General features: G+C 60.9%; 2 protein-coding genes across 2 annotated transcripts in view; one reads left to right on the top strand and one right to left on the bottom strand.

Moving 5' to 3' along the window:
* Nucleotides 1-1,355: 1,355 nt before the first annotated feature.
* Nucleotides 1,356-8,784, bottom strand: KDELR1 (KDEL endoplasmic reticulum protein retention receptor 1). Its single transcript, XM_047077706.1, has 5 exons — nucleotides 8,482-8,784; nucleotides 7,653-7,753; nucleotides 7,204-7,362; nucleotides 3,220-3,472; nucleotides 1,356-2,130 (listed from the first exon to the last, which is right to left on the bottom strand). Exons 1-5 carry the CDS (start codon nucleotides 8,570-8,572, stop codon nucleotides 2,096-2,098), a joined length of 639 nt encoding a protein of 212 aa, XP_046933662.1. The 5' UTR covers nucleotides 8,573-8,784; the 3' UTR covers nucleotides 1,356-2,095.
* Nucleotides 8,785-14,884: 6,100 nt separating this feature from the next.
* The window catches only part of GRIN2D (glutamate ionotropic receptor NMDA type subunit 2D), a 33,655-nt gene continuing 23,068 nt past the window's right edge, over nucleotides 14,885-25,471 (top strand). The window contains exons 1-5 of the mRNA XM_047077705.1: nucleotides 14,885-15,455; nucleotides 19,303-19,922; nucleotides 24,059-24,173; nucleotides 24,528-24,739; nucleotides 24,996-25,164. Of these exons, the coding sequence (XP_046933661.1) occupies nucleotides 14,991-15,455; nucleotides 19,303-19,922; nucleotides 24,059-24,173; nucleotides 24,528-24,739; nucleotides 24,996-25,164 (1,581 nt within the window). The 5' untranslated portion in view covers nucleotides 14,885-14,990. The remainder of the gene's footprint in view (nucleotides 15,456-19,302; nucleotides 19,923-24,058; nucleotides 24,174-24,527; nucleotides 24,740-24,995; nucleotides 25,165-25,471) is intronic.

The following is a 25,471-nucleotide window of genomic DNA, read 5'->3' as shown; positions in this document are numbered from 1 at the left end:
AGATTGATGGTTTTCAGACCACATGCGGAGATGTGCCGCCCGCCAGCCCTGAGTCAACCCAAGCAGTTTCCATATCAGGCTTCTGGGCACAATTCCTCTCAACAGAGGGACCGGTCCCGCCGGTCTACAAGAAGCAACAACGGTTGAAAAACCGCACAGCGGTGGCCGAACACACAGGCTCTGGCGTCGGGGAGCCCCGCTACAAACCCCACCTTCGCCACCTGCCCCGGAAGCCTTGGTTTCCTCCCCCACGAAGTGCCCCGCCCCCTTCAGGGCTGCCCCGAGTGTCCCACGGACCCAACCGTGGAACGCGCGCTGCCCGGCGCTGACGCTTGGGAAACGCCACCTCCCCGCCCCCTGAAGCTTCCAGAGCCAGCCTGCAGAACCCAACACGCCTCAGGAAGGTCTCGGCAGGCATCGAGGGGGTCTGACTGAATCAGGAGGCAAAACCCCGAAGGCTCCTGGGGTCTGGGCATGTAACGCGCGTGAAGGACACGGGCCAGGGTTGAACCGATCTGCAGGGAGACGTCGAAAATCTTTTCCTTTTCTTTTAACTCCACACAAGCAAACCAAACCAGCCGACAAAAAAAAAAAAAAAAAAAGCCCGACAGCGTGGGGCTGGATAATAAATGGTGGCGACCCCTCAGCCAAGTCCCAGGGATGGCAGTGGAAGGCCCACAGCCCATCCATTCAGCTCCAGCCATCTGTTGCCACCCGGAAGCGAGGACCCAGCATTGACAGAGTGACAGATTTTTTTTCAAGAGGAGCCAGAAATCCAGATTTCGATGTGAAAATCTGATTTTGAAAGGCTGGCAACAGAGCCAGCCTCTCTCTCTCTCTCTCCCTTTCTTTCTCTTTTCTTTTCTTTTTCTTTCTTTCTTTCTTTCTTTCTTTCTTTCTTTCTTTCTTTCTTTCTTTTTTTCTTTCTTTTTCTCTTTCTTTCTTTCTTTCTTTCTTTCTTTCTTTCTTTCTTTCTTTCTTTCTTTTTCTTTCTAGAAAGATAGAGCAGCTCAACAAAATGCCTAATAGGGGTAGGACAGGGGCTGCCTATTGGTGACCTCTAAAACACACGCTCTCGAAGGCCCTCTGTAACCCTGAGATTCGGGAAAGGCACCAAGGAGGTTCTGTGCCAAGGTAAAGAGAATCTTCAAGACTTTTTTTTTTTTTTCTTCCGAAACCTCTTCCCCAGCACAGCCATGAGGAGTGAGGACACGGCTCAGAGTCTCGGGGAACCCGGTGTCTCACCTTTCTGCCCCTCCCAGGCCTCGGCCACCTCCAGACTGTCAACGGCATAAAGCAGAAGCAGAGACGGGGGCTGGGAGGGACCCCACAAACACCAGAGAGATGGCAAGGAGTAGCGAAAGAGGCATCATTTTCCTCGGTTTATTTCAAGAGAACAAAGAATCAACCGTCAATTCTGTACAAAAACATGGCGGCCGAGCCACACGGACCCTCGGGCCAGCCCCCTTGCCACGCCCAGCCCCTCGCCCCCCTCAATTGTCAAAAAAATGAGGACAACACCAAAAAACCCAAACTCTGGGAAAAAAAACTGTATTGAAAAATCAGGGAGACCGTCCCTCCCCTCCTCCCTCTCCCCATTCCAGAACTTCTGGGGGGCGCCGTGTTCATGGCCAGCGGGGGGAGGTCAGAAGGGTGGGTGTCTGTAGATTTAGTGTTTGGCAACTGGCGGGGCTGGCAGGGTAGGATCTGGAAGGGAGCCGGGGGGCTTGCGGGAGGGAAAAGATCTCGGACCCTGCCCTGCCCCACAGGACACTCGGAAACAGTTTATAAAAATCAGGGGGCCAGAGAGTAGAAGAGAAAAGGAGTCATCTGAATCAAAAACTAAATCGTGGAAAGATTTTTTTTTTGTTTGTTTTCTTCTCTAAAAGGCAAAAAACTACAAACAGCCCAGGTCCTGAGTTCCCCAAGACTCGGGTCCTCCACCGCCCCCCTGAAACCTGGCAGGAGGGAGGCTGGGGAGTGCGGAGAGGTTGGTTCTTTAAAAAGTCACCCCTGGACGGGAAGGCTCTTGTCTTCTCGCTGCCTTCCTCTGCCTCTCGCGGGCTGCCGAGGAGAGGGATGGCCAGGACCCGGGCTACGCCGGCAAACTCAGCTTCTTCCCCTTCAGGACTGCGAGGAGACAGAGCAGGGGCGGGGGGGGAGGGGGGAGCATTACCAAGGGGCCCTGCGGATGGGACGCTGGGCTGGCGGGGGGTCCTCGAGGGTCCTCGAAGGACTCTCGGGTCGAGGCCTCAGATCGCGGAAGGATGGGGTCCAAGAGTCTGGCAGGGCTGGCCAGGTGCCCCCCCACACCCTCCCAGCCTTAACCCGGAGGCCAGCTGCCTCCACACCTCCGCCCTCCACCACCTCCCCGCTCTCCTTCGCACTGACCGACTCCTCATTTCTCGGGTCCCTGCTTTCACCGTCGTCTCCTCTGACCACCTCCCCGTGTAAAGCAGCCCCCCGTTCTTCACTGACACACATCCCTGGTTTCCTTCTCTCTCGGCATTTCTCCCTGTTTGCAACCGTCTCTCTCTCCTTGTTCGCGCACCATCACCCCCAGTCGGAACCCAGGGAAGGGGAAGGGCCACCTTTTCTCCTTCCGCTGTACCCCCAGAGCCTGGCCGTGGCCGGGGCCCCAGGAAGGGCCCAACACAGTTGTTGGTTGGTCGGGTGGGTGGGTGGTGGGTTGGTTGAATGAATGAATGAACCTTTGTGGGCCTGAGTCCCTAAGGGTGAGGACAAGCAACAGGGAGCAGACCCCCCCTTCTCGGAGCGCTGCTGGGCCTGGGGAGATAGGAACTCTGATTTTTTCTTTTTTTTTCCTTCCGGGATCTGGACCCCCAGGACAGGTTCCGAGAGAGGAAAAGTCGGCGGCCAGCGCTGCCCTCTTTGTCCTGTCTCTTCCTCCCCAAAATGCCCAGGGGCCGGGGAGAGGGATGCCCGCCCTTCGTGAGGTCAAGGGAGGAAGCTGCTCTGCCAGAAGGCAGCCCCCTGATGCCTTGCTGGTCTCTCCTCCTCCTCGGGACGCAGGAGCCAAGGCGACCGCCGCACGGCGGGGGAGGGTGGCTGGAGGTCTGAATTCCCAGCAGGGCTGGGAGCGGGGGACCCAAGACCCTGGGAGACGGAACCTTCCCACCCTTGAGGGAGACGGGGCCGCGGAGACGGAGCCTGGGCCCCGGGGCGGGGGCAGGAGCGGGGTCCCCTGCAGCCGGCTACCTTTGGTGATGTAGAGGTAGAAGAAATCGCAGTAGAGGACCGTCTGGACCAGGCCCGCCACGATGGCGATGAGGTCGAAGAAGCCCTCAAAGTGGTAGCGCCAGATCCAGTTGAAGAGATAGAGGGTGCGGTAGACACCCAGGGCGAACAGGTAGTGGCTGGTGATGGTCTCCGCCTCCCCCGTCTTGCTCACCATGAACAGCTGCGGCAGGATGGCCACCGACTCCAGGTAGATGGAGAAGGTCCAGAGGATCTGCAGGGGAGGGGGGGGCGGAGATGAGGCGGGAGGGGACGGGGCGGGAGAGAAGGCGGAGGCTGGGATCTGGCGGCGCGGGCGCGGCGACACGGGACCGCTCGCTGGGCAGTCACCGTGTGCCAGACGCTGCCCTGCCCGTGGCGCATCTCTTCTCCCTTCTAATCCTCACGACCACCCCGTGAGAGGCTGTCACTGGCATCCCCACTCTCCAGACGAAGGAACCGAGGCCCAGAGATCTGCCCCACACCACGGGGCCAGTAAGCGGCGCGGCCGGGATTCGAACCCAGGGTCCGGAGGCAGGGCTCACGAGCACCTGCCCCTTCAAAAGGCAGACCAGGTCGGAATCTTGGCTCTGAGACCTGCGTTCTGGGAGACCTTGGGCAGGAGACCCAGATTCTCCCGAGCCTCTCCTTCCTTATTTCTAAAATGGGAATTGGGGCGCCTGGGGGGCGCAGTCGGTGAGGCAGCTGACTTCGGCTCAGGTCACGATCTCTTGGTTCACGAGTGAGGCCCACCACGCGGGGCTCTGGGCTGACAGCTCGGAGCCTGGAGCCTGCTTCACATTCTGTGTCTCCCTCTCTCTCTGCCCCTCCCCCGTTCATGCTCTGTCTCTCTCTGTCCCAAAAATAAATAAACGTTAAAAAAAAAAAAAAAGAAGAAAACTTTTTTTTAAACAAAGAAAAAACCAAACACATACATAAAATAAAATGGGGATGACTTCCGTGCCCTTGTTGGGACGACATTCAACGTGCAATCTTCAGAGACATAAATCGCATCCTGTCACTCCCTGGCTTAAAATCCTCCAGTCCCCGCTGCTTATCACAGGCAGAATAAGATCCAAATTGCTAACTTTGGCCCTCAGGACCCAATTCAGCGTCATCTCCTACTTCCTCCCTCGCTCTCCAGGGTGCGGCCACCCAGGCCTTCGCTCTGGTCCCCCAAGCTCCATCCTGCCCCAGGGCCTTTGCACTGGCTGTTCCCTCAGCTCTTCCCTGCGGATTGTCGCAATCTGCCTCCCCTACCTCCTTCCAGCCTCACTCGTCAATCACCTCTGAGAGGGGCCTCCCCTGACCGGTCCTACCCCCAGGACGGTCACATCACCCCCTCCGCTCCTCCCTGGCAGCTCTCACCAGAACAAAGCGGCCTCCGTGAGGCCCAGGATCCTCCGTCTAGCTCACCCCGCGGCCACAGTGCCAGCCACGTACTCGGTGAACGACTGAATGTGTGAATGAGAACCAGCTTCCCGTTCGCTTGTCCGTCACGGGCCCCCATTTAGGAAGCGGTCACCAGCATCACTGGTGAGCGGGACGGGGCAGCGTCGGAGGGGGACGGAGAGGCAACAGACATCTGCCAGCCCCTTTTCAGTCCTCGGCAATCTGGAAGTCCCACCTGGGGGGACTTTTGGTCCCTACACCCACCGAAACCTCCCCTGAGAGGACCAGGCCAGATGGCAGGTGTGGCTCCCCCTCAGTCGTTTTGGTCGGGGACAGAAAAGTGGGGACCTCAGGATGTATTCATAACAACTCACACTTACCTAGTACCTCCCACATCCCAGGCACTGCCCTACCGCCTTATGGGTATTAACTGGCTTATGTCTTAATCCTGTGAAGTAAATCCTATTATTATCCCCACTCTACAGATGGGAAGACTGAGGCCCAAGGATGCACAGCTCCAATGTAGGTAGAAATGGATTCCTACACTGGTGCTAGGGCTCCAGTAATCACTCAGAGTCCTCGAGCACGGCTCTTAGCAACTCAGGTTGACTGAGGCTCGCAAAAAAACGCACCCGTTAAACTGATACACACGCAGCTGTCATCCCTGGGGTCACCCTTGGGGAAGAGAATTACAAGGTGAGAGGAGACGGAAGGTCACGTTTTCCTCGTGTTTATTTGACCTATTCGTGATGTCTGATTTTCTTTTTTAATGTTTATTTTTGAGAGAGAGAGAGACAGCGCACGAGCGGGGGAGGGGTAGAGAAAGAAAGAGAGGGAGACCCAGAATCCGAAGCGGGCTCCAGGCTCCGAGCTGTCAGCACAGAGCCCGACGCGGGGCTCGAACCCACGAACCGCGAGAACGTGACGTCCGAATTCTTAAAGAATAGTTTCCTTCGAGGACTCAAAAATAAGTTTCCTGGGGCGCCTGGGTGGCTCAGTCGGTTGAGCGGCCGACTTCGGCTCAGGTCACGGTCTCGCGGTTCGTGAGTTCGAGCCCCGCGTCGGGCTCTGTGCTGACAGCTCAGAGCCTGGAGCCCATTTCGGATTCTGTGTCTCCCTCTCTCTCTGACCCTCCCCCATTCATGCTCTGTCTCTCTCTGTCTCAAAAATAAATAAACATTAAAAAAAATTTTTTTTCAAAAATAAGTTTCTTATTAGCACGCACCAACTAACAGCATAGACTTTGAAAGCAGGTGGGCCCGGGATCCAATCCTACGAGCTCTCCCCTCTGAGACTCACCTTAGCGCTCCAAGAAATGGGGATGAGGAGGTCTGCGCCCCGGGTGGCCGAGGGGTCAGACAGGACGACGAGGGATTCAGAATAGCCAGCACAGAGCCAGGCACCCAGTGGGTGCCAATACTTTGCACAAGTGACCTCCCCCCCTCTGAATGAGGTAACTGCAAACGTGGGAGTCAGGGGTCCTGGGTTCTGGTCCGGCCTCCTCCACCTAGAGCAAGTCCCAGTGCCTTCCCCCGGCCTCAGTCTCCTCATCTATAACATGGGTAAGTGCTCCAGAAACGTAGTAAGGATGGGACGTTCGCAAAGACCGCGGCCTACAGCCAATCCCAGGGTTCCCGCCACGGCACAGTGCAGCCTCCCTCGGACATTTCTGGGACCTGTGGGCCCAAGTCATGCTCCGTCATATTTGTCTGGCCTGCACAGTGCTTTTAGAAAGATGTCTTGAGGGCGCCTGGGTGGCTCAGTCGGTTGAGCGTCCGACTTCGGCTCAGGTCACGATCTCACGGTCTGTGGGCTCGAGCCCCGCGTCGGGCTCTGTGCTGACGGCTCGGAGCCCGGAGCCTGCTTCGGATTCTGGGTCTCCCTCTCTCTCTGCCCCTTCCCTGCTTGCACTCTGTCTCTGTCTCTCTCTCTCAAAAATAAATAAACATTAAAAAAGTTTTTTCAAAAGAACCCTATGAAGTAGGAATTGACCATCCCGTTTTCCAGACAAGGAGACTGAGGCACAGAAACATTACAGACTTGCCCAAAGTCCCACAGCTGCCACGCGGTAGAAGCTGGCTTTGCATCCCCACTCTCTGCTTCCGGAGTCTACGCGTTTCACCACGAGACCATGCTACGTAATCCGTAAAATCCTCACAGCGACCTGACCTCGACTTTACAGATAGGGAAACTGAGGCACGGAGAAGTCCAGTCACATGCCCGTGGTCCCGCTGATAGACAGTAGCAGATCTGGGATTCAAACCCAAGTAGCCTGGCTCTAGAGCCCCTGTTCCCGATTCCTGAGCTGTCCATTCAGCCGACGAGTCACTTAGACCCCCTCAGCGTCATTTTCCTCATCCGTAAAATGGGTCCGCTGTACCAAGCAATGAGTTCACGCGCACGAACGGCACCAAGTGCTACTGTTATTTCTGCCTTAATATCATCTGACTCCTGAACCCGCGTGCTGAGCCTGTATGTCCTAAAATAAGGAAGTCTGAGCCACCCTCCGAGAGGGTCCACTGTCAACAGCTGTCCGGCCACCCCACACTCCAGGGACCCTGCCAGGTAGCCTACCTCCAGAGGCGTAAAGTCATGGTTGACCAGGAACGCCAGGATGGCCGTGGGAACAACGAGGAACTCCACCCTGAACGTGTCGTGGTTGCCGTCGTACGTGGCTTTGAACTTGCTGTAAATCATCCAGACTGTGGTGAAGGAACAGGCAATGTAGACCACCTGTCAAGGGGGGCGGGGAGGGTGAGGACGAGGGCGCTTCAGCTCCAAGCAAGGGGCCTGAGTCTCCAACAGGCCCCAACCTAGGAGTTTGGAACCCCAGCCCCTTCCTCCCTCAGGCCCACGAGTCCTCACTTCCGGCCCCCTTCTCCCTCAGACCCAGGCAGGAGTCTGGAACCTGCCTCCCCTGGACGGAGAAGTCCGGGATCTACACTCCCTCCTCCCTAGGACCCGGACCAGACTCCCTGCTCAGGAGGGGCCAGCAGGTGGGGGGGGGGGGGGAGAGCCTTTACCTTCATGCACGTGTTGTACAGGGAGATGTAGTTGGTGAAGAGGTCCAGGTAGCGGGCCGTGAACACCACTGCAAACAGGACCTGGCTCTTCCCTGAAATCCCTGCGATCCAGAGAGAGAGTGGGGGGGGGGGGAGTGGGCTAGAGGCGGGCTGCGAGGGGGAATAAACCGAGGCCCGGCGGGCCTGGGACAAGCCTAGAGCCGGCTCTGGAGGGCAGCCGTCCCTGGAGGCCTCCCCAGCCCTCCCCGACCGAGCAGGGCCCTTTCCCACGGCCCACAGCCAGGGGGCAGCCCGGCCCCGGAGCTACTCCAGCCCGAGGCTCTGTCCCAGGCTAGGCCTCATGGCCACTCCCGGCCCCCTCAGGGTCCTCCCACAGTCCGGACCCCAGGTCGGGGCTCGGAAGCGCCCCCACTTGACCTCAGCCCCCCGGGAACCGGCCGCCGCTCTCCCGCTCCCTTCCTGGACGCCACGGTCCACGTCACCAACTCCCAGCCACCTCCCTGCCTGCCACGGCTCCCAGTTCCCAGCCCCGAACCCCCCCCCCCGGGGCCAGCGGAGAAGGGCCAGGGGAGGCTGACTGGGGTGCCTGGAGCCACCCCCACCACACCATATGCACCCCTAGTCTGGGGAAGGGATCTGACCCCCCGGTGACCCCGGACCTGGAAGGGGGATCCCCAGCAAGCCGTTGTGGGCAGCGGGGGGGGGGGGGAGGGGGAGGGCGGGGGAGAGAGAGAGAGACCCGGCCCCCCAGTGCCTCCAAAGCCCTTCCCCAAGTCCTGGGATGTCCCCCGCACTCTCCCCCCTTCTCCCGCCCCGGTGGGCGTCTCACCGGCACAAGAGCGAGACTTCCAGATTTTGAGCAGTAGCAAAACGATGGCTAGGAGATGGGAGAGGTCTCCCAGGAATCGGAAGAGATTCATGCTTTGGGGGGTCTGGCAGGGCTGGGCAGGAGGGAGGCAGGCTGGCGGGGGGTCTGCCCCCCGGCGCTGTTGTTCTGGCCGGGTGGCTGGGCCGGGGGGGGGGGGACGGAAGAGAGGCCCTCCGGTGGGCTCCGCTCCGGGGAGGGGGTTCTGGGAGGGGGAGCCGCGGCCGGAGCTGGAGGCCGAGCAGGAGCTGGGAAGAGGGAGGAGGGCGGGAGGGGGAGGAGTCCGGAGGGAGGCTCCGCCCCCGAAGGCGGAGTTCCGGCTCTCGGGCGCCCCCTACCCCGTTCCTCCCGGCTGGCGGAATGGGCGCTAAAGGCACCCCCCAAGGCTGCCTGCTAGGAATTTGCGGGGTCCCTGGGATCTGAAGCCCCCGAATCCGGCACCGGCTCCTCCAGGCGGTCTGTGCCTCTCCAAGGATGACAGCCGGGCCTCCCAGCCCCTGCCATTGTCAGCGATTCGGGAGGGCCGTCAGGGAGCTCTAAACATCCTAGACAAGGACCCGGACGCTGGCCTTTTCAGGGGCCTCCGGCTCCAACCCACCTAAAAGACAAGAGAGCAAAGCCCCAGCCCCTCCCTCAGACCCAGGAGTCTGGACCCCAGCACCTCCATCCCCCAGGACCCAGGGATCTGGAACCTCAGCCGCCTTCCTCCCTCAGACCCAAGATTTCGGTCCCTGCTTCCTTGAGACTTAGGGTCCCACCTCCACAGACTTGTATCTCAAGCACCCTGGCCGGGAACCGAGATGCACAGTCCCTTCCTCCCTCTGGGACCCACACGTTCAGGCCCCCAGACTCTTCTTTTTCAGGGATGTGAGCCCTCACCCCGGCTTGGAGCCCACAGCCTTGCCCCCTCACTGGTGTCTACACGCACACAAACCCTCCGGGGTCTGCCCGCAGGGGCCCAGGTGTCCTGCACTACACTCCCTCCCCGCCCCAGCGCTTTAGGGCACGCTGGCCCCAGCCTCTCTAGCGTGAGGGACAGGAGCTGGGCAGCTGGCCTTGCGGACCCTCCCAGGGGCCAGGCCGTGTCTAGGAGGAAAGCAGACAATGCTTTCGTCCTGGATGTTTGAGTACCCCCGGGTGACAGAGGCAAAGGTGCGTCAATAAAAGGAGGGGTATTGGTTTCCTCGGAGGCCTGGATGGATTGGGTGCCTGAGGGTGACATCCATGAGTCCTGGACTCGGGGGGCCCCTGAGGATGGTCTGAGCTGGGGGTGTCGGGTTGTCTGAGTGCCTAATAGGGACTGGGCCTGGAGGAGGGCCCCAGAGGCCTGGACCTGAGGGAGGAGGGACGGGGGTGGGGCAGGGGGGCTGGACTTTAGGGTCTGAGGGAAGAGGGGTCCGGGGACTTGAATTTCTGGATCCGAGAGAGGAGGGGGCTGGGAGCCTGGCCTCCTAGCGTCCTGAGGGAGACCCAGTTTGCAAGCCTGGCCTTCTGGGGCAATAGAAGCCAAAAGATGGGTCCTACAGGGACCTGGGAAGGGCCTTCTCAAGGCTCAGAGTGGGGAGGGGGCAGAGGGCGGCAGCCCCCAGGCCCTGGAGTCCCGGTCCCAAGCGGCTGTGTCAACGCTGGGTTCTGGGTCCCTGCCCGCCCTCCCCCTGCCCCCAACACACACTTCCTCCCTTTTTATTTGCGACCCCTCATCCTCTCGTCCCAGGAGGAAGGCAGAGGCCCTGGAGCTGGGGGCGATGGGGGGGTGGGGGGAGGTCCCCTCCCCCCGCCCCCCGCCCTGGCAGGAGGAGGGGTCCCCAGGGAGGCCAAGAGGGGGGGCTGTGGGTCTCCCGGCAGGGGCAGACGGGGACTGAATGTTAATCGCATCCCGAGTGAGTGTGTGTGTGCGAGAACAGAGCGAGCGAGCGTGTGAGTCCCTCCCGCTCCAGCTCCTCCAAGAGGCGGCTGCTGCCGCCACCCTCCGCCCGCAGCCGCCCTCGGCCACCGGTGCCCAGCTGGGGGGTGTCGGCCTGGGTGGGTCCGCCCGGCCCCCAGGGGTCTCTCCTGCGCCTGCCATCTGCCCGGTGAGGATCTGTGTGTCAGGGTGTCTGGGGCCGGGCTGGCGAAGGGGGGGTGTGTCTGTAAGGGCTGCGGCGGCCGAGGGAGGGAGGGAGGGAGGGGTCTGTCTGTCTGTACCGACTCTGAGCCTCCTGCCTGGGTGTCGCGGGCCCCCCAGTTGCCTCCCCCCAGCCCCCCCCCAACCCCGGGTGGATGGTGTGTACCTGGATTCTGAGCCTCCTGCCTGCGTCCGGCCGGGCGTCTGGCGTCCCCAGCTGCCTGTGTCCTCCTGTCTGTCCGAACAGCCCCGGACGGCAGTGGCAGCCCGGCCCCCAGTGGACCCCCGCGTGCGCGCGCGCGCGCGCGCGCGCGCGTGTGTGTGTGTGTGTGTGTGTGTGTGTCTCCCTCCTCAAGCTCCGGGGGTGTTGAGGGGGGAATCCCAGGGAAGTGAGGTCGTGCGTGTGTGCGTGTGTGTATGTGTGTGTTTCTGCCTGGGTTTGAGTGTGGGGGTGCTGGGGGGGGGTCTGGAGGTGGCCAAGCGAGGAAGGGACAAGCGGCTCCCCAGACAGGCAGCCTCCCGCCACACACACACACACACCAGCCACCGGCTTCAGAGGTGACCCAGACAGACAGACTGACAGACACAGACGCTGGGGGGTGGGGGGGGGGCGCTGAGGGCACAAAGGGTGGGGGTGCGAATGAGCCAGGGAGAGGCGGGACCGGACACATGGAAGGGGGGAGGAGCCGGGGCTGAAGCGGCAGGGGGGGGGGGCACCCCAGGTGGGCGGAGGGGGGATCCCCACGGGGTCGGGGCGGCGAGAGGACACCCCGACAGCCTCCGCAATGTCCGGGGCCCAACTTCCAGCGCAACATGTGTAGCGGCGCCCTCGCCTAGTTGGGGTGGCCGCAACCTTGGGGGACAGACAGGGCAGGACGGGCCCGAAGACGAGGAGAGAGAGCCAGCCAGAGCCAGGGACAGGCAGGAGGTCCCCACCGCCGCCGCCGCCGCCGCCGCCGCCGCCGCCGCCCCAGGGCCTGGGCCCCCAGCGGCTCCCTGAGCCCTCCGGGGAATCTTCGGGTCGCTGGACTCTGGGTTCCTGTCCTGCCCCCCGCAATACCCCCCACAGAACAGGGTCATGAAAAGGTAAGGCCGGGGTAGGGGATGCAGGGGTGGGGGGGTGGGGGTGGGAACGCGGACCCCCAGAGCTAGGACCGGGAAAGTTGGCCAGGGGCCTCAGGGAAGGAGGGGGACTGAACGGTGAGCAGAGGTCTTTGCCCCTCCCTCCCCAGCTCCCTTGTCTCCTGGGATCTCTCCTCCGCCCCCTCTCTGAGCCCCTTTCTCCTGGGTGCCTACACCTCAGACCTCCTAATCCCCCATTTCTCGGACACTTTGCACCCTCTCCCCAGCCCCGCATACCTGACGCCCCGAATCCCTCTGCCTCCCATCTCTCCATCCCTCTTCCCTCTGTATCCCCCTGCCCGCATTGGTCTCCCCCCCCCTCCTCGCCGGCCCGTCCCTCTCCCTCTCTCCTCTCGCTCTTCCCCTCCCTTCTCAGAGCTATGAGTCTGCTATTAATACCCCCGCCAAGGACCTTGAGGGCATCCAGGCCCCGAGCCCCCCGAGCCCCAGGCTGCCACCCCTTCCTCAAGGTTCTGGAATACCCTTCCAGCCTGTTCTGGGCACCAGGATTAGGGTGGGGAAGGAACGGTGTTGGAGGTGGGGGGGGGGGAACGGGATGCCGTCTGCAGCACGACGCGAGGTGGGGGGGGCGGGCTGTTGATCGAAGTGGCCTCTCCTCTCTTCTGTGATGGATTGGGGGGGGAGTGATGGAGACAGGGACACCCCAGGAATCTCTGGCACCCTCCTCTTCCTCAGCTGGGGGACAGCCTGAGGACCTGAGTGGGGTGACAGGAGGCTGGAGCTGGCTGGGGTTGGGTGGGGGGAGCTCCCAGGATGTTGGGACTGACGGGGCTTGAGACAAGAAGCGGGTCCTTAAGGGAGAAGAGGGCCAGGGGCCTGGACTCCTGGTTTCTGGACATAGAGGAGGCTGGGCACCCAGTCTGGGGGGCGGGAGGGGGCCAGGACTCCTGGGTCCTGGCAGAGGGCAGAACTGAGCACCTGGGCTCCAGAGCCAAGAGTCTTGAGTCTCTACGGGAGAAGTTAGAGCTTCTGTGTCTGAGGGAAGAGGGGGCTGGGGGCTCAGTCTCCTGAGTCTCTGACAGGGCAAGGTGGGGGGGGAGGGGTCTGGCTCTTTGGCCCCATGGGAATGGACCTGGGGACTGAGCCTCAGGAGGTGGACCTTGGGGGCCTGGGCAATGTGATCCCTGCAGGCACAGGTCCTGGACAGGGCCTCCAGAGGCCCCCCAGCTGCTGGGGGTGCCACGTCTCAGACCCTGGAGGTGTGGGCACCTGCCCTCCCCGAGGGCGGACTGGGCATCCAGCTTCCTGAAGGGTGGGGCCGGAGCCGTCCTCCTGGACCTCCGCAGGGAGCAGGACCCTGAGGTCCCCTAGGACCCAGGCCAAGCAGGGGAGGGTCTGAGGCAGAGGAGAGTCGGAGGGATGAGAAGCCACGGGGAAAAGAGGAAAGAGCGAGTGTTAACCCCGCGGGGGCCAGGCCACAGCTGTGGGTTATTTTGGGGTGGGGGGGGCTATTCTGAGCGCTGATTGAGCCAGCTGCTTGGGGAAGGGCAGAGGAGAGGAGGGGCCGGGGGGAGCCAGGATTTGGGGGGGCCAGGCATACTTGGAGTCCCCACCCCCATCCCTGGGGTGACAGTGGCCCAGGATCGCTGGGAAGGCAGGTGGAGGGGGGCAGAGCAAGGCCTCCAGGCAGGGGAAGGGGTGTGGGCCTCTCCCCCACCCTGGCTATCTGTGGGGTAGAGGAGGCCTGCGCTACCATGGCAACCGGATAGGAGCCTGATTGACAGCCAAGAGAGAACTCTTCCCTGTCTGGACCCCCTCACCCCTTCAGGAAGCCCCTAGTGCAGACTCTAATCTCTCTCTCCGGGAACCAGGAGCCCAGGCCCCCAGTGCCCTCCTCCTTCAGACCCAGGAGCCAGGAGTCTGGGCTCCCAGCCCGACCACCCCAGGCAGCTAGCATTCAACAGGGGACGCAGGAAGAGATGCTGTATTTCCTCTAATTTACTAAATTGCTCTGGGCTGGGAGCCAGGGACCCCCGCCACCTCCCCCCCCCAGCTCTCCACAGCTGTGCCCCCCAACCCCCCAAGCCAGCTTGGACTGGGACTCTCTCTCTAGCTCTCATTGAGAACAGTGCGGGGTTGGGGGGGGAGGGAGATAGGACAGGAGTACCGGGGCAAAAACAGGTTGGGGGTTGTGGTCGAGGTGGGGGGGTAAGGCCCTGGGGGCGTTTTCTCCCCTTGGGATGCCCCACTCATTTCTTTTTGTCTCTTCTTTCTCTCCCCCCACACACCTGACCCCTTTTCCCTTTCTTTTTTTTTTTTTTTTCCCCTCACTTTTTCTTCCTTTCATTTTTGATCCCTCCTGCCACCCGCCTTCCTGGCCTTCCTTTCATGTCTGTGCCGGGCACCTCCCTGGTGGGGGTCTTGACCTTTCCCTTGGCTCGCTATTTCTGTCTTCCTATGTTTTCTGTCTGCTCTGCCTGCCTCCTCCCTCAATCCCTGTGCTGCCTGTTTCTCTCTCGTGTGTCCGGGTCTCTTGGTGGCCGTGGGGTCTGTCTCCGGCTCTCCGGGCTTCTTTCCGTTTTCCGCCCTCTGTCCAACTTTCTCGCCTCTCCTATCTCTCCCGCCTTCCTTGCTTATCTCTGCCGTCTCTCCCGGCCTCGCTGTCACTCCCCCCCCTACTTCTGTCGCTCTGGCTTATCTCTGCCACCTTCCTCTCCCCGTCTCTGTCACTCTGCGCCTCTCTACCCCCCCCCCCGTCTCTGTTTCTCCTTTCCCTCTCCCTCCTTGTTCCCGTCCATGCCTCCCTCCAACCATCTCTCTGTGGCTGTTTTCCTCTCACTCCCTATCTCCCTGGGTGTCTCTCTCTGCTCCCATTCTGACCCCATCGCCGTGGGTTTGTTACCCATCCGTCCTGCATCGTTGTCAACCCCATTCTTGCCTCGTCTCTTGTCCCTCCCTCTGCACCTGCTCTGTCCCCGTTACCCACCTCTACTTTCCCTGGCTCTGCGGCCGTCCCTGTGCCTCGCTCTCTCCGTCTCTGGCTCTCCCCGTGCCCGTGCCTCCCTCCGCCTCTACTACCCCGACCTTTCCCTCTCCTCCCTCTCTCTGCGTCTCCCCTTCCCTGTATCTCTTCTTCTCCGTGTCTCTCTGCATCTTGTCCCCCCCGTCTCGGTCTCCCCATCTCTGTGTCTCCCCCTCCTGTGTGTCTCTCTCCGCTCCCGGGGTCTCCCCGGCTCTGCGCGCCCCCTCTCCCGTGTCAGAGGCCGCCCGGAGGGGCCCGCAGGCGATGCGCGGCGCCGGTGGCCCCCGCGGCCCTCGGGGCCCCGCTAAGATGCTGCTGCTGCTGGCGCTGGCCTGCGCCAGCCCGTTCCCGGAGGAGGCGCCGGGACCGGGCGGGGCCGGCGGGCCCGGCGGGGGCCCCGGCGGGGCGCGGCCGCTCAACGTGGCGCTCGTGTTCTCGGGGCCCGCGTACGCGACCGAGGCGGCGCGCCTGGGCCCGGCCGTGGCGGCGGCCGTGCGCAGCCCGGGCCTGGACGTGCGACCGGTGGCGCTGGTGCTCAACGGCTCGGACCCGCGCAGCCTCGTGCTGCAGCTCTGCGACCTGCTGTCGGGGCTGCGCGTGCACGGCGTCGTGTTCGAGGACGACTCGCGCGCGCCCGCCGTCGCGCCCATCCTCGACTTCCTGTCGGCGCAGACCTCGCTGCCCATCGTGGCCGTGCACGGCGGCGCCGCGCTCGTGCTCACGCCCAAGGTGCGCGCGACCCGCGGGGGGGGGCGGGGCCGGCCGCAGGGGGCGGGGCCCAGCCTGAGGGTCCGCATCTGGGCCGCAGTGGGGCCGGCGGGTGGAGTCAGATCTAGGTAAGGGGCGGGGTTGACACGGAGGGGCGTGGTCTATACAGAAGGCGCGGGCCCCGCCGGGGGACTGACCTAGGAGCAGGGTCTGAGAGAGGCCCTGCGTGGCGTGGACGGTCAGAGTATGGGGAGGGTTGAGGGTCTGCGGGAGAAGCGAGTCGGGGGGGGGGGGGAGTGGCACCCGGGGAAGAGGCGGGGCGGGGCGGGCCAGCGAGGGCCGGGGACTGGTTACAGACAGGGACCCGCCCGGGATGTAAGCTCTGAGGGCGGGGTGGGATCTGGGATGGGCAAGGGGAGAGTCGGTTGGAAAGGAATGGGGTTCAGGAAGGGGTGAGGTCTAGAGAGGAGGCGGGGGCCAGGAAGGCAGGGAGAGGGCCAGGAAAGAGGGTACTGAGGTCAGGGACGGGCAGGGGCTTGGCCTGGAGGGCATGGGCTCCAGAGGTCGAGGTAGAAGGACGGAGCCATCCGGTGAAAGGAGGGGCAGGAGAAGGGGAGGAGTCGTTAGTGAGAGGTGGGCCGGGGAAGGTAGTCAGGGAAGGGGCAGAGCTAGCCGGTGAGGAGCCAGGCCGGGAAGGTGGCAGGGCCTACGCTGTGGACTAAAGGGGCGGGGCCTAGACAAGGAGACAGTCGCGGAATGGGGGTTGGGCAGGGGCATGCCCCAGTTGTAAAGTGTGGAAAGAGAGAATCCGGAGGGTGGGCCTGCGAGGATGAAGGGCCACCAGAGAGGCAGGCCCAGCCGAAATGAAAGATCAAACCCAGGACCCTGCAGGGGAGAGGGGGCGGCGGCTGGAGCTGGCTGCGGCCCCGCAAAGAGGCCTGCACCCCGAGGGCACAGGGGGACCAGCTGGAGCGGACTTCTGGTAGGAAAGGACAGAACTGGACCAAGTCTGGTGTGCGGACTGACAAGGAGAAGGGATCCGCTAAGAGGAGGAGCCTGAGAAGGGGCGGGGCCTGTTCAGGGGTGGAGCCAGCGGAACAGAGGTGGCATTTGCAGTGGATGGGGCCATCTGAGTGGGCGGAGCCTAAGTCCCCAGCAGGTCCCTGCTGAGAGGGCCGGTGGCCTTGTGACTAGGTCAGAATTACATCCTGGGATTCGTAGCTCTCTCCTGACCAGAGCATTGTGGGAAGGGCCTCTGTCCAACTTTCTTCTCTGAGACAGGAGTTGCCCAGAGATCTGCAGGCAGATCCCCTTCGAGGTGATTTCTTATTACGGCGTGGCTGCCACCTATGTCGCCTACCGAGGGATGTGGCTCCTCCTGCCTCCATTGCCCCTGATAAGTGTGGGCCTCTCTGTTTACGGCCACCCGGGAACTGGGACCCTGCTCAGCGCCCTCTCGTTGCCCTCCGGGAAATGTAGTCCCTTCAGTATCTCTGGATGGAAGAAGGCGTGGTCCTCGCAGGGCCATCATGCCTCCACTGAATGCCGGGACCGTGATCCCCTCAGCACATCTCCACTTGCCAAGGATGAGGCCCTCTCGGGATTCTCGTTGCACGCTGGGAGGCCTCCTCCCCTCAGGACAACCGCCCAAGTCTCCTACCCATATAACCACAGGCACACGCCTGGGAAGAAAGTCCGCTTCTTGTCACTGAGGGCTGATTCTGTGCCAGGGCTGTTTTAGCTTCTGGGGAAGACAGTTATGAAAGGAAAAAAAAAAAAAAAAAAAAAAAAGATACGCCCCCTGCTGTCTTATGTAGTTTGCATTCTAATGGGGAGACAGAAAGCAAATAGCAGATGCCAAAATCTGTCCTGGAGGAAAGGTAATGACTGAGGATGGGGCTCCATTCAGTAGATGGCAATCAGGGGAGGCCTCCCTGAGGAGGTGATAACCGAGCTGGACCTGACGAATGAGGAGCGGTAGATCCAGCGTGAAGGAGCTGGGGGAAAGTGTGCGAGAGAGAGAGAGAGAGAGAGAGAGAGAGAGAGAGAGAGAAGCCAGCTACGGGCCAAGCCCTCCAAGCTGGAAGGAACTTGATGTGTTCGAGGAAGAACAAAGAGGTGGGGGGGTGGCGGGGAGGTGGGGGGTCAGAGAGGCAACGAGGGCCTGTTCGCGCAGGGCCTGTGGACCACAGTGAGGACTTTGGCTTTGACTAGAAGGTAGAATTATTGGAAGGTGTTCAACCCAGAAGGGATTTGATCCAACTGGTATTTTGACAAGATTGACTCTGTCTGGCTGCTGGATGGAGAATGGACTGGAAGATTGGGAAAAAAAAAAAAAAAAGTGTTAGCAGAGAGGGGTCAGGAAGCTGTTATAGTTGTCTAAGCCAGAACGTGGCCAACGAGGGTTGTGATAAGGCGGCAGACCAGAACATCTGTGGAAGAACAGATGACTGGGGTTATGTTTTGAACGGAGAGCCGAGAAGACTGGAAAATGGCCTGGATCGGGCAGGAGAGAAAGAGAAGGAAAGGAGAATTTAGCTTTGGGACCTGAGCCTCTGGGTGAATAAGGATAGGAAGAGAGGGAACGAGTTTGAGGCCAGGGGGAAAGATCACGAATTCTGGTGTTGACATGCTAATTGTGAGATGCCTCTGGGAAATCCAAGAGGAGAGGTTGAGAAGAAAGGGGGCTAGGTCCGTCTGAAGTCCACGAGAGAGGTGGTAACTGTATAGGAGCCAGCAACGTTCCGTCCCGGGTAGTAGAACTTTCTGCGGTGATGAAGATGGTCTATATCTGCCCGGTCCAGTCTGTCGGCCACTAGCCATGTGTGCTATTGAGAGCTTGACGTGTGGTTAGTGCAGCCAAGGCGCTAAATGTTACTTAACTTCAATTAATTTAAATGGGCAGCAGCTACCATATTGGACAGCACGGGAGGCAGTTTTTTGGTTCTTTTTTCTTTTTTTTTTTTTTCCAGTGTTTAGTTTTGAGAGCGCGCTCCAAAGCAGGCTCCAGGCTCTGAGCCTGAGGCGGGGCCCGAACTCACGAACTGTAAGATCATGACCTGAGCCACCCAGGCGCCCTATGGAGACAGTATTTAAATGCGCGGGTCTGGATGAGATCGCCTGGGAGGGAGGACGGAGAAAAAAGAGGAGACAAGGGCACTACTGCATTTAGAATACTGAGGGACTGTCCAACAAAGGAAAAAGTCATGGAGGTAGCAGGCAAAAATCAGAGAAGGGCAAATCCACCCAGCAAAGCTGCTTCCCGCTGGGAGTGACGGTACCTTCGGCACCCTCGTTGCATGCTGGGAGATGTAGTCCCTCTCGGTGGAGGCTGGGGACTGTAGTTCCCTCCCTGGATGCTGGGCGTGTCCTAGGGTGATGTGAGCTGCTGTAACAGATAAGCCCCCACGTCTCGGTGGCTCAGCCCCATAAAAGGCTGTTTCTCAGGCGTATAAAATCCAAACAGGTGTTCCTGACCGCAGGGGCCTCTCCTCCAAGGGATGTCTCAGGGACTCAGGCTCCTCCCTCTTGCGGCTCTGTAATCCCCTAGGACCTCAGAGCTCTCTGCTGGGGCCTCTGCCCCGGTGCTCAGGCAGGGAGGAGAGTCAGGTGCACGGGGAGGCGAGAGAGCTTTGACGGATAGGCCTAGAATTCAGTCGCGAGGCGACACCTACCCCAGGCCTAGCTCTGTGCTCCAGCAAGACAGGCAGAGGGGTCTGGTGAAGAGCTAGGCCACCGGGGTGCCCTTGCCAGATGCCGGGAGATGAGATCCCTCTTGACCACTGGGAACCGAAGGCCCCTCAGGGACTGCTGGGAGCTGGGGCCTCCGCACGTCCCGGGGCCTGACACGCCCCTCCTCCCCGCGCAGGAGAAGGGCTCCACCTTCCTGCAGCTGGGCTCGTCCACAGAGCAGCAGCTCCAGGTAATTTTCGAGGTGCTGGAGGAGTACGACTGGACGTCCTTCGCAGCGGTGACCACGCGCGCCCCCGGCCACCGGGCCTTCCTGTCCTACATCGAGGTGCTGACGGATGGCAGCATGGTGGGCTGGGAGCACCGCGGGGCCCTGACGCTCGACCCCGGAGCGGGCGAGGCCGTGCTGGGGGCCCAGCTCCGCAGCGTCAGCGCCCAGATCCGCCTGCTGTTCTGCGCCCGCGAAGAGGCCGAGCCGGTGTTCCGGGCCGCGGAGGAGGCGGGCCTCACCGGGCCTGGCTACGTGTGGTTCATGGTGGGGCCCCAGCTGGCTGGAGGCGGCGGCTCGGGCGCCCCGGGCGAGCCCCCTCTGCTGCCAGGAGGCGCCCCACTGCCCGCCGGGCTGTTTGCAGTGCGCTCGGCCGGCTGGCGGGACGACCTGGCCCGGCGTGTGGCGGCCGGCGTGGCGGTGGTGGCCAGAGGCGCCCAGGCTCTGCTGCGTGACTACGGCTTCCTGCCCGAGCTCGGCCACGACTGTCGTGCCCAGAACCGCACCCACCGCGGGGAGAGTCTACACAGGTGAGCGGGGGTTGCCGTAGGAGGGCTGTGGGAAGCCTCTAGAGCCGGACTACCCGCTCGCCGGCCGAGCAGCCTGGGACGGGTCGCGGCCCCTCTCAGAGCCCCGGTGTTCTCTTCTGTAAAGTGGACACAGTGGGGTCTCCTTCCTGGGGTTACACCAGGTAACTTGGAAAAGAAACACCCAAGACACAGTGAGTGTGTTATTACAACAGTTCGCGACTTTCAGACGATTGTTTGTTTGTTTCACAGTGTAATGTCTCTGAAATCAATATATGCCTGACGATTGACGGCTTCTCGCGGTTTAATTGGCAGTGCGTTTTTCTTTCCTTGTGGTACATAGAAATAATGATACATCTTAAGGATTTATTTATTTTTGGGAGAGAGCGCGCGAGCGGGGAAGGGGCAGAGAGGAGGGGTGGGGACAGCAGCCAGCCCGAGGCGGGGGCTCGAACTCACGAACCGTGGCAATCGTGTGGCGATCGGCCTGGGCCGGAGTTGGACGCTCAACCGACTGAGCCACTCAGGCGCCCCGAGTTACATCTTCTACTTGCGGGCACCTCAGATGCGGTGGAATGCATCCAGAGTACAAGCTGGATTTCAGTAACAAAATGACCCCAACAATTCAGTGCCCCAAACGAGGTACAAGTTGTTCTGTCGATCCGGAAATGAGGGGCACCTGGCTGGTTCAGGAGGTAAAGAGTGCGACTCTCCATCTCTGGGTTGTAGGTTCGAGCCCCACGTGGGGAGTAGAGATCACTTAAAAATAAAATCTTAAAGGGGCGCCTGGGTGGCGGTTAGGAGTCCGATTTCGGCTCAGGTCATGATGTCACGGTCCGTGGGTTCAAGCCCCCGCATCTGGCTCTGTGCTAACAGCTCAGAGCCTGGAGCCTGCTTCGGATTCTGCGTCTCCCTCTCCCTCTGCCCCTCCCCCGCTCAAACTCTGTGTGTGTGTGTGTGTGTGTGTGTGTGTGTGTGTGTGTGTGTGTGTCTCAAAAATAAATAAACGTTTGAAAAAATTTAGTAAAATAAAATCTTAAAAAAAAAAAAAAAATCCAGACATGAGTGTTCCAGGCTATCGCAGGCTCTGTTGTCCCAGGTGATCATTCAGGGACCCAGGACCCTCCCGCCCTGTTGCTCTGCCCCCCTTCTTTGCGGGGTCCAAGCTGCGTCCTTGGCGTGTCTGAATTCTAGTTCCTGAGAAGGAGGAAAGAGAGGAAGTGGGGAGCGAGCGATTTCCTTTTTGGGACAAGTGCTACAGCAGGGACGAGGCATCCTTTCCGTTGGCGAGAATGACGTCATGCGCCCGGGGCTGCCTGATTGGTTGGCGACAGTGGCGTCCATGCAGATTGGTGAGACGGCAGTTCTGATTGGCTGGCGCCTGCGCCGCGCCAACTGTTAGAGTTCGAAGGTCCCTCCTGCGCGTGCCTGGGCGCTGGCCGCCGGGAGGCCTGGGAAGCGTGGACTCTGGCTGGACAGGCCAGAGGAGGACAGGGTTTGGTGGGAAACAGCATCTCCGCCGCAGGAAGTGTCGGCAATGATGAGTCTGGTGACAGACCAGTGGAAGGAGAGCCCTCTGATCCTGAAGCGAGGGCGAGGGGAGCTTAGGAAGAGGGGGTGGGTGGAGCCTAGGAAGAGGGGGTGGGTGGGGCTTAGGAAGAGGGGTGGGTGGGGCTTAGGAAGAGGGGTGGGTGGAGAAGAAAACCTAGGGGGAGTGACGTGAAGTTGGTGACTTGGGGAACAGGAGCTAGGGACGAGGAGGTGAGGAGAGCATCCCTCGTTCATAAATACTTACTGAGCGCCCGCTGGGAACGAGGGCTCGTGCTGGGCTCTGGGAACACAAGAGATGAATAAGCCCATGGACTTCTCTTCAAAGAACACAGGGTCCTGGAGGGGTGGCAGACAGGGACGGGATAATGACAACACGGTGTGCGGCTTGCAATCCTGGGGGTGGCGCGGGCATTGTGGGAGCGCCAGCAGGAGTTACTGCCTGGGCCAAGACATTTCGGGTTGCAGGGAGCAGAGACTCATTCAACTTTCCTGAGGGAAAAGGGGGGTTATTGGCAAGATAAACACGCACAGCAGCCCAGACGCCAGGAATTGAGGCCAATCTCTTTCTGATTGTGTCCCTCTTACTCTCTCGGTCCCTGCCTCTCCCCCCCCCCCCCGCCCCTTCCCGACTTGCCACGCTCCGGTTCTCTTCTTACCACTGCTCACGCAGAATCTCCGCTCTCTGCTAATCCTCATCGGTTCATCCCATCCTGTCTACCACCCATCCCCCCGCCCCCAATCTCACACCCAACGTCTTCCCAAAGAAAGAATTCCATTGGCCCCAATCAGCCTTCCAAACGAGGCTGCACAGTCACGGGTCTGCGTATGGAGTCAGGGAGGTTTCCAAGACGAGGAGCTCTCTGAGCTGAGACCTGACAGTTGAATTGCTCAACTCACTCATTCATTGAAAAGCCCTTTACTGCGTAGTCTTCTGTGTGCCAAGCACTGCCTTAGACACAAGAGTACATAGTATTATTAGAATAAGGTCCCCGCTCTCATAGAGCTTACCAGCTCATAGCAGAGACAAAAACAGCGAACAGACAAGACAAGGAAGAAAACATGCCAGCAGGTGACGAAACAGGTAGAACGTGATAAGAAATGCCCAGGATTCCAAGTCAGGCGAGGTCGTGTGGGAAGGTCTTTCTGTGGAGGTGAAATTTGGAGGCTAAAAAAAAAAAAAAAAAAAAAAAAAAAAGCAGGGGGGGATTAAAGGAAAAGAGCCAACTGTTGCAAGGTTTGAGTGAAGAGAAGGGAGAGAGAGCGGCCGGTGCCGAGGCCCTGGGGCTGGAATTGCCTGTTTGGGAGCCTGAAAACAAAGCCACTGTGGCTGGTGCTGAGGGCACAGGAAAATAAGGGAGGCCCACAGAGGCCAAGCGCATGTAGGGCATTTGGGCCAGGTTAAGGGGGGTGGATATGATTCTAAGAGCGGCTCGGAGTTCACCAGAAAATAGTATTCCAGGCAGAAAGATCAGCATCGTACAAAGGCCCAGAAGGGAGAAAAACTCAGGCAGGTGGCTGGACCCACAATAGCTCAGGGGGGGATGAAGGCGGGAGAATTAGGGGTTGGGGGTGATGAGGCTGGGGAGGTAGAGGGGGGCCAGGCCATAAGGGCCTTGAATGCCAGGTTGAGAGGCTGGACTTTGTTCTGGAGCACTGGGGAGCCATGGGGCAGGGGTCCAGGAAGCCTGGGGCGATGGAGAGGGGGATGAGGGGGGCAGGGAGGTGGCACTTGGGGACTGATGGCCTGGGCAGGGGGAGCAGGGGGCATGAGGATGGCCACTGAGGGCCTGGTGCAGTGACCAAGGCCCTGTGGCAGGCGTTCACGGTACAGGTACCATTGCATAGTGAACGGGGAGTCCCGAGACCCTCTGGGGCTTCCCCCAGAGGAAGGGACACTTGAGCTGAATCTTGAAGACATAAGAATCAATCAGGGTGAGAAGGGACAGAAGAAACATTTTCCAGGCAGAGAGCACAGCACCTACAATGGTCTAGAGATAGGAAGCCACTTGATACGTTTGGGGGACACTTTGTTGTTGTTGTTAAATTTATTTATTCCTGAGAGAGAGAGCATGAGCAGGGGTGGGGCAGAGAGAAAGGGAGAGAAAGAATCCCAAGCAGAGTCCTCACTGCCAGTGCAGAGCCCAGACTCAGGGCTCGAACCCACGAACTGCGAGATCATGACCTGAGCCGAAATCAAGAGTCAGACGCTTCACGACAGAGCCACCCAGGCCCCCCTGGGGGACACTTTGCATTCAGTGTTAGTGAGGCACAAAAAGGGCTCGGGGCGGAAAGAATTTGAGGGTAGGAAGGGTTCAGAGATGCGGCTGCACAGGCAGGTGGGGCCAAAACACACAGGGTCTCTAAGAGGACCTCAAACTCAGGCGGAGGGTCTGGGACCTTGTTCAGGGGGCACTGGGCAGTGAGCAGACAGTACCGAACAAAGAAAAAGAAGATTTGGGTGTTCGGGATCTGGGGGGAGAGACTCCAGCCAGGGGCTGAGGCTGGTCCATAGAAGGGATTTTTCTCTGCCTTCACCCGCCTAGGGCCAGTCCAGGTACCCACATGTCCCCTCCCTTCCTCCTGGGTAGGTACTTCATGAATATTACCTGGGACAACCGGGATTACTCCTTCAATGAGGATGGCTTCTTGGTGAACCCCTCTCTGGTTGTCATCTCCCTCACCAGAGATAGGACTTGGGAGGTGGTGAGTCCCAGCCCCAACCTCAGGCATGGGAGAGGGTCCGGACTCCTGGGCACTGAGGGAGAGGGCGTGGGGACCCAGACGCCTGGGTCCTGGCAGAGAGAAGGGCTGAGGTCCTGGACTCCGGCCTCTGAGGGAGGGAGGAGCCTGGACTTTTAGGTCCTGGCGGGGGTGGGGGGTGGGAGTGGAGAGTGGGAGCCTAGACCTGTGGGTTCTCAGGGGGCCCAGACTCCTGCATCTAAGGGAGAAGGAGCTGGGAGCCTGCGCTCTGAGGAAGGAGGGCCGTGATGGGCAGAACATTCTGGAAAGTACCCTCCACCCCCGGAAGGAAGCCTGAATCCCCTTCTCTTGGCCAAGGTGGGCAGCTGGGAGCAGCAGACTCTCCGCCTCAAGTACCCGCTGTGGTCCCGCTACGGCCGCTTCCTGCAGCCTGTGGATGACACACAGCACCTCACCGTGGCCACGCTGGAGGAGAGGCCCTTTGTCATCGTGGAGCCCGCCGACCCCATTAGTGGCACTTGCATCCGAGACTCCGTGCCCTGCCGGAGCCAGCTCAACCGCACCCACAGGTGACAGCCCGATCTCCAGGAGTTCCAGTTTCAAACTCCCTTGAAGCCCGGCGGCCCTGGCCCCAGCCCCCTCCTCCCTTGGCACTCGGCCCAGTCACCTTGGACCAGTCACGAAACTCCTCCGAGCCTCAGTTTCCCCAGAAAGCGCTAGCCACAGTTTTAGCTGCTGCTTGGCTCTCCCTCCATACCCTCACCCCATGGGGGAGTCTGAAGTGGGGGGTCCCCAGCATCCCCAAGCCTGCTCGCTCCCCCGCAGCCCTCCCCCGGACGCCCCCCGCCCGGAAAAGCGGTGCTGCAAGGGCTTCTGCATCGACATCCTGAAGCGGCTGGCGCAGACCATCGGCTTCAGCTACGACCTCTACCTGGTCACCAACGGCAAGCACGGAAAGAAGATCGACGGCGTCTGGAACGGCATGATCGGCGAGGTGAGGCGGGGACGCGGTCCGGGGAGGAGCCGGGCTGGGGCGGGGCCAAGGCGCCAGAGCCCTGGGGCCGGAGGGGCGTGGCCCGAAGGAGGGAAGCCGGGCTCGGAAGGGGCGGGGCCGGCCCCCGAAGACCCGCCTCGGCCGCGGGGCGGGGCCACGAGGACGGACGCGGGAGGGCGAAAGGGGCGGGGCTAGGAGGGCGGCACCCTGAAAGAAGGGGGCGGGGCCTAGGGGGATGCCGCCCAAATCCGGAGAGCGGGTTCTCGGAGCCTCTCACGGGGCCTGGGGCTACCTCCTCCCACTCCCG

The sequence above is a fragment of the Lynx rufus genome, unplaced genomic scaffold, assembly GCF_022079265.1.
Source record: "Lynx rufus isolate CCGP_SWC_20201006 ecotype Redwood Valley unplaced genomic scaffold, mLynRuf1.p SCAF_16, whole genome shotgun sequence".
NCBI classification, from domain to species: Eukaryota; Metazoa; Chordata; class Mammalia; order Carnivora; family Felidae; genus Lynx; species Lynx rufus.
The sequence above is the reverse complement of the archived record's forward strand: the minus strand, read 5'-3'. Positions and strand labels throughout refer to the sequence as shown.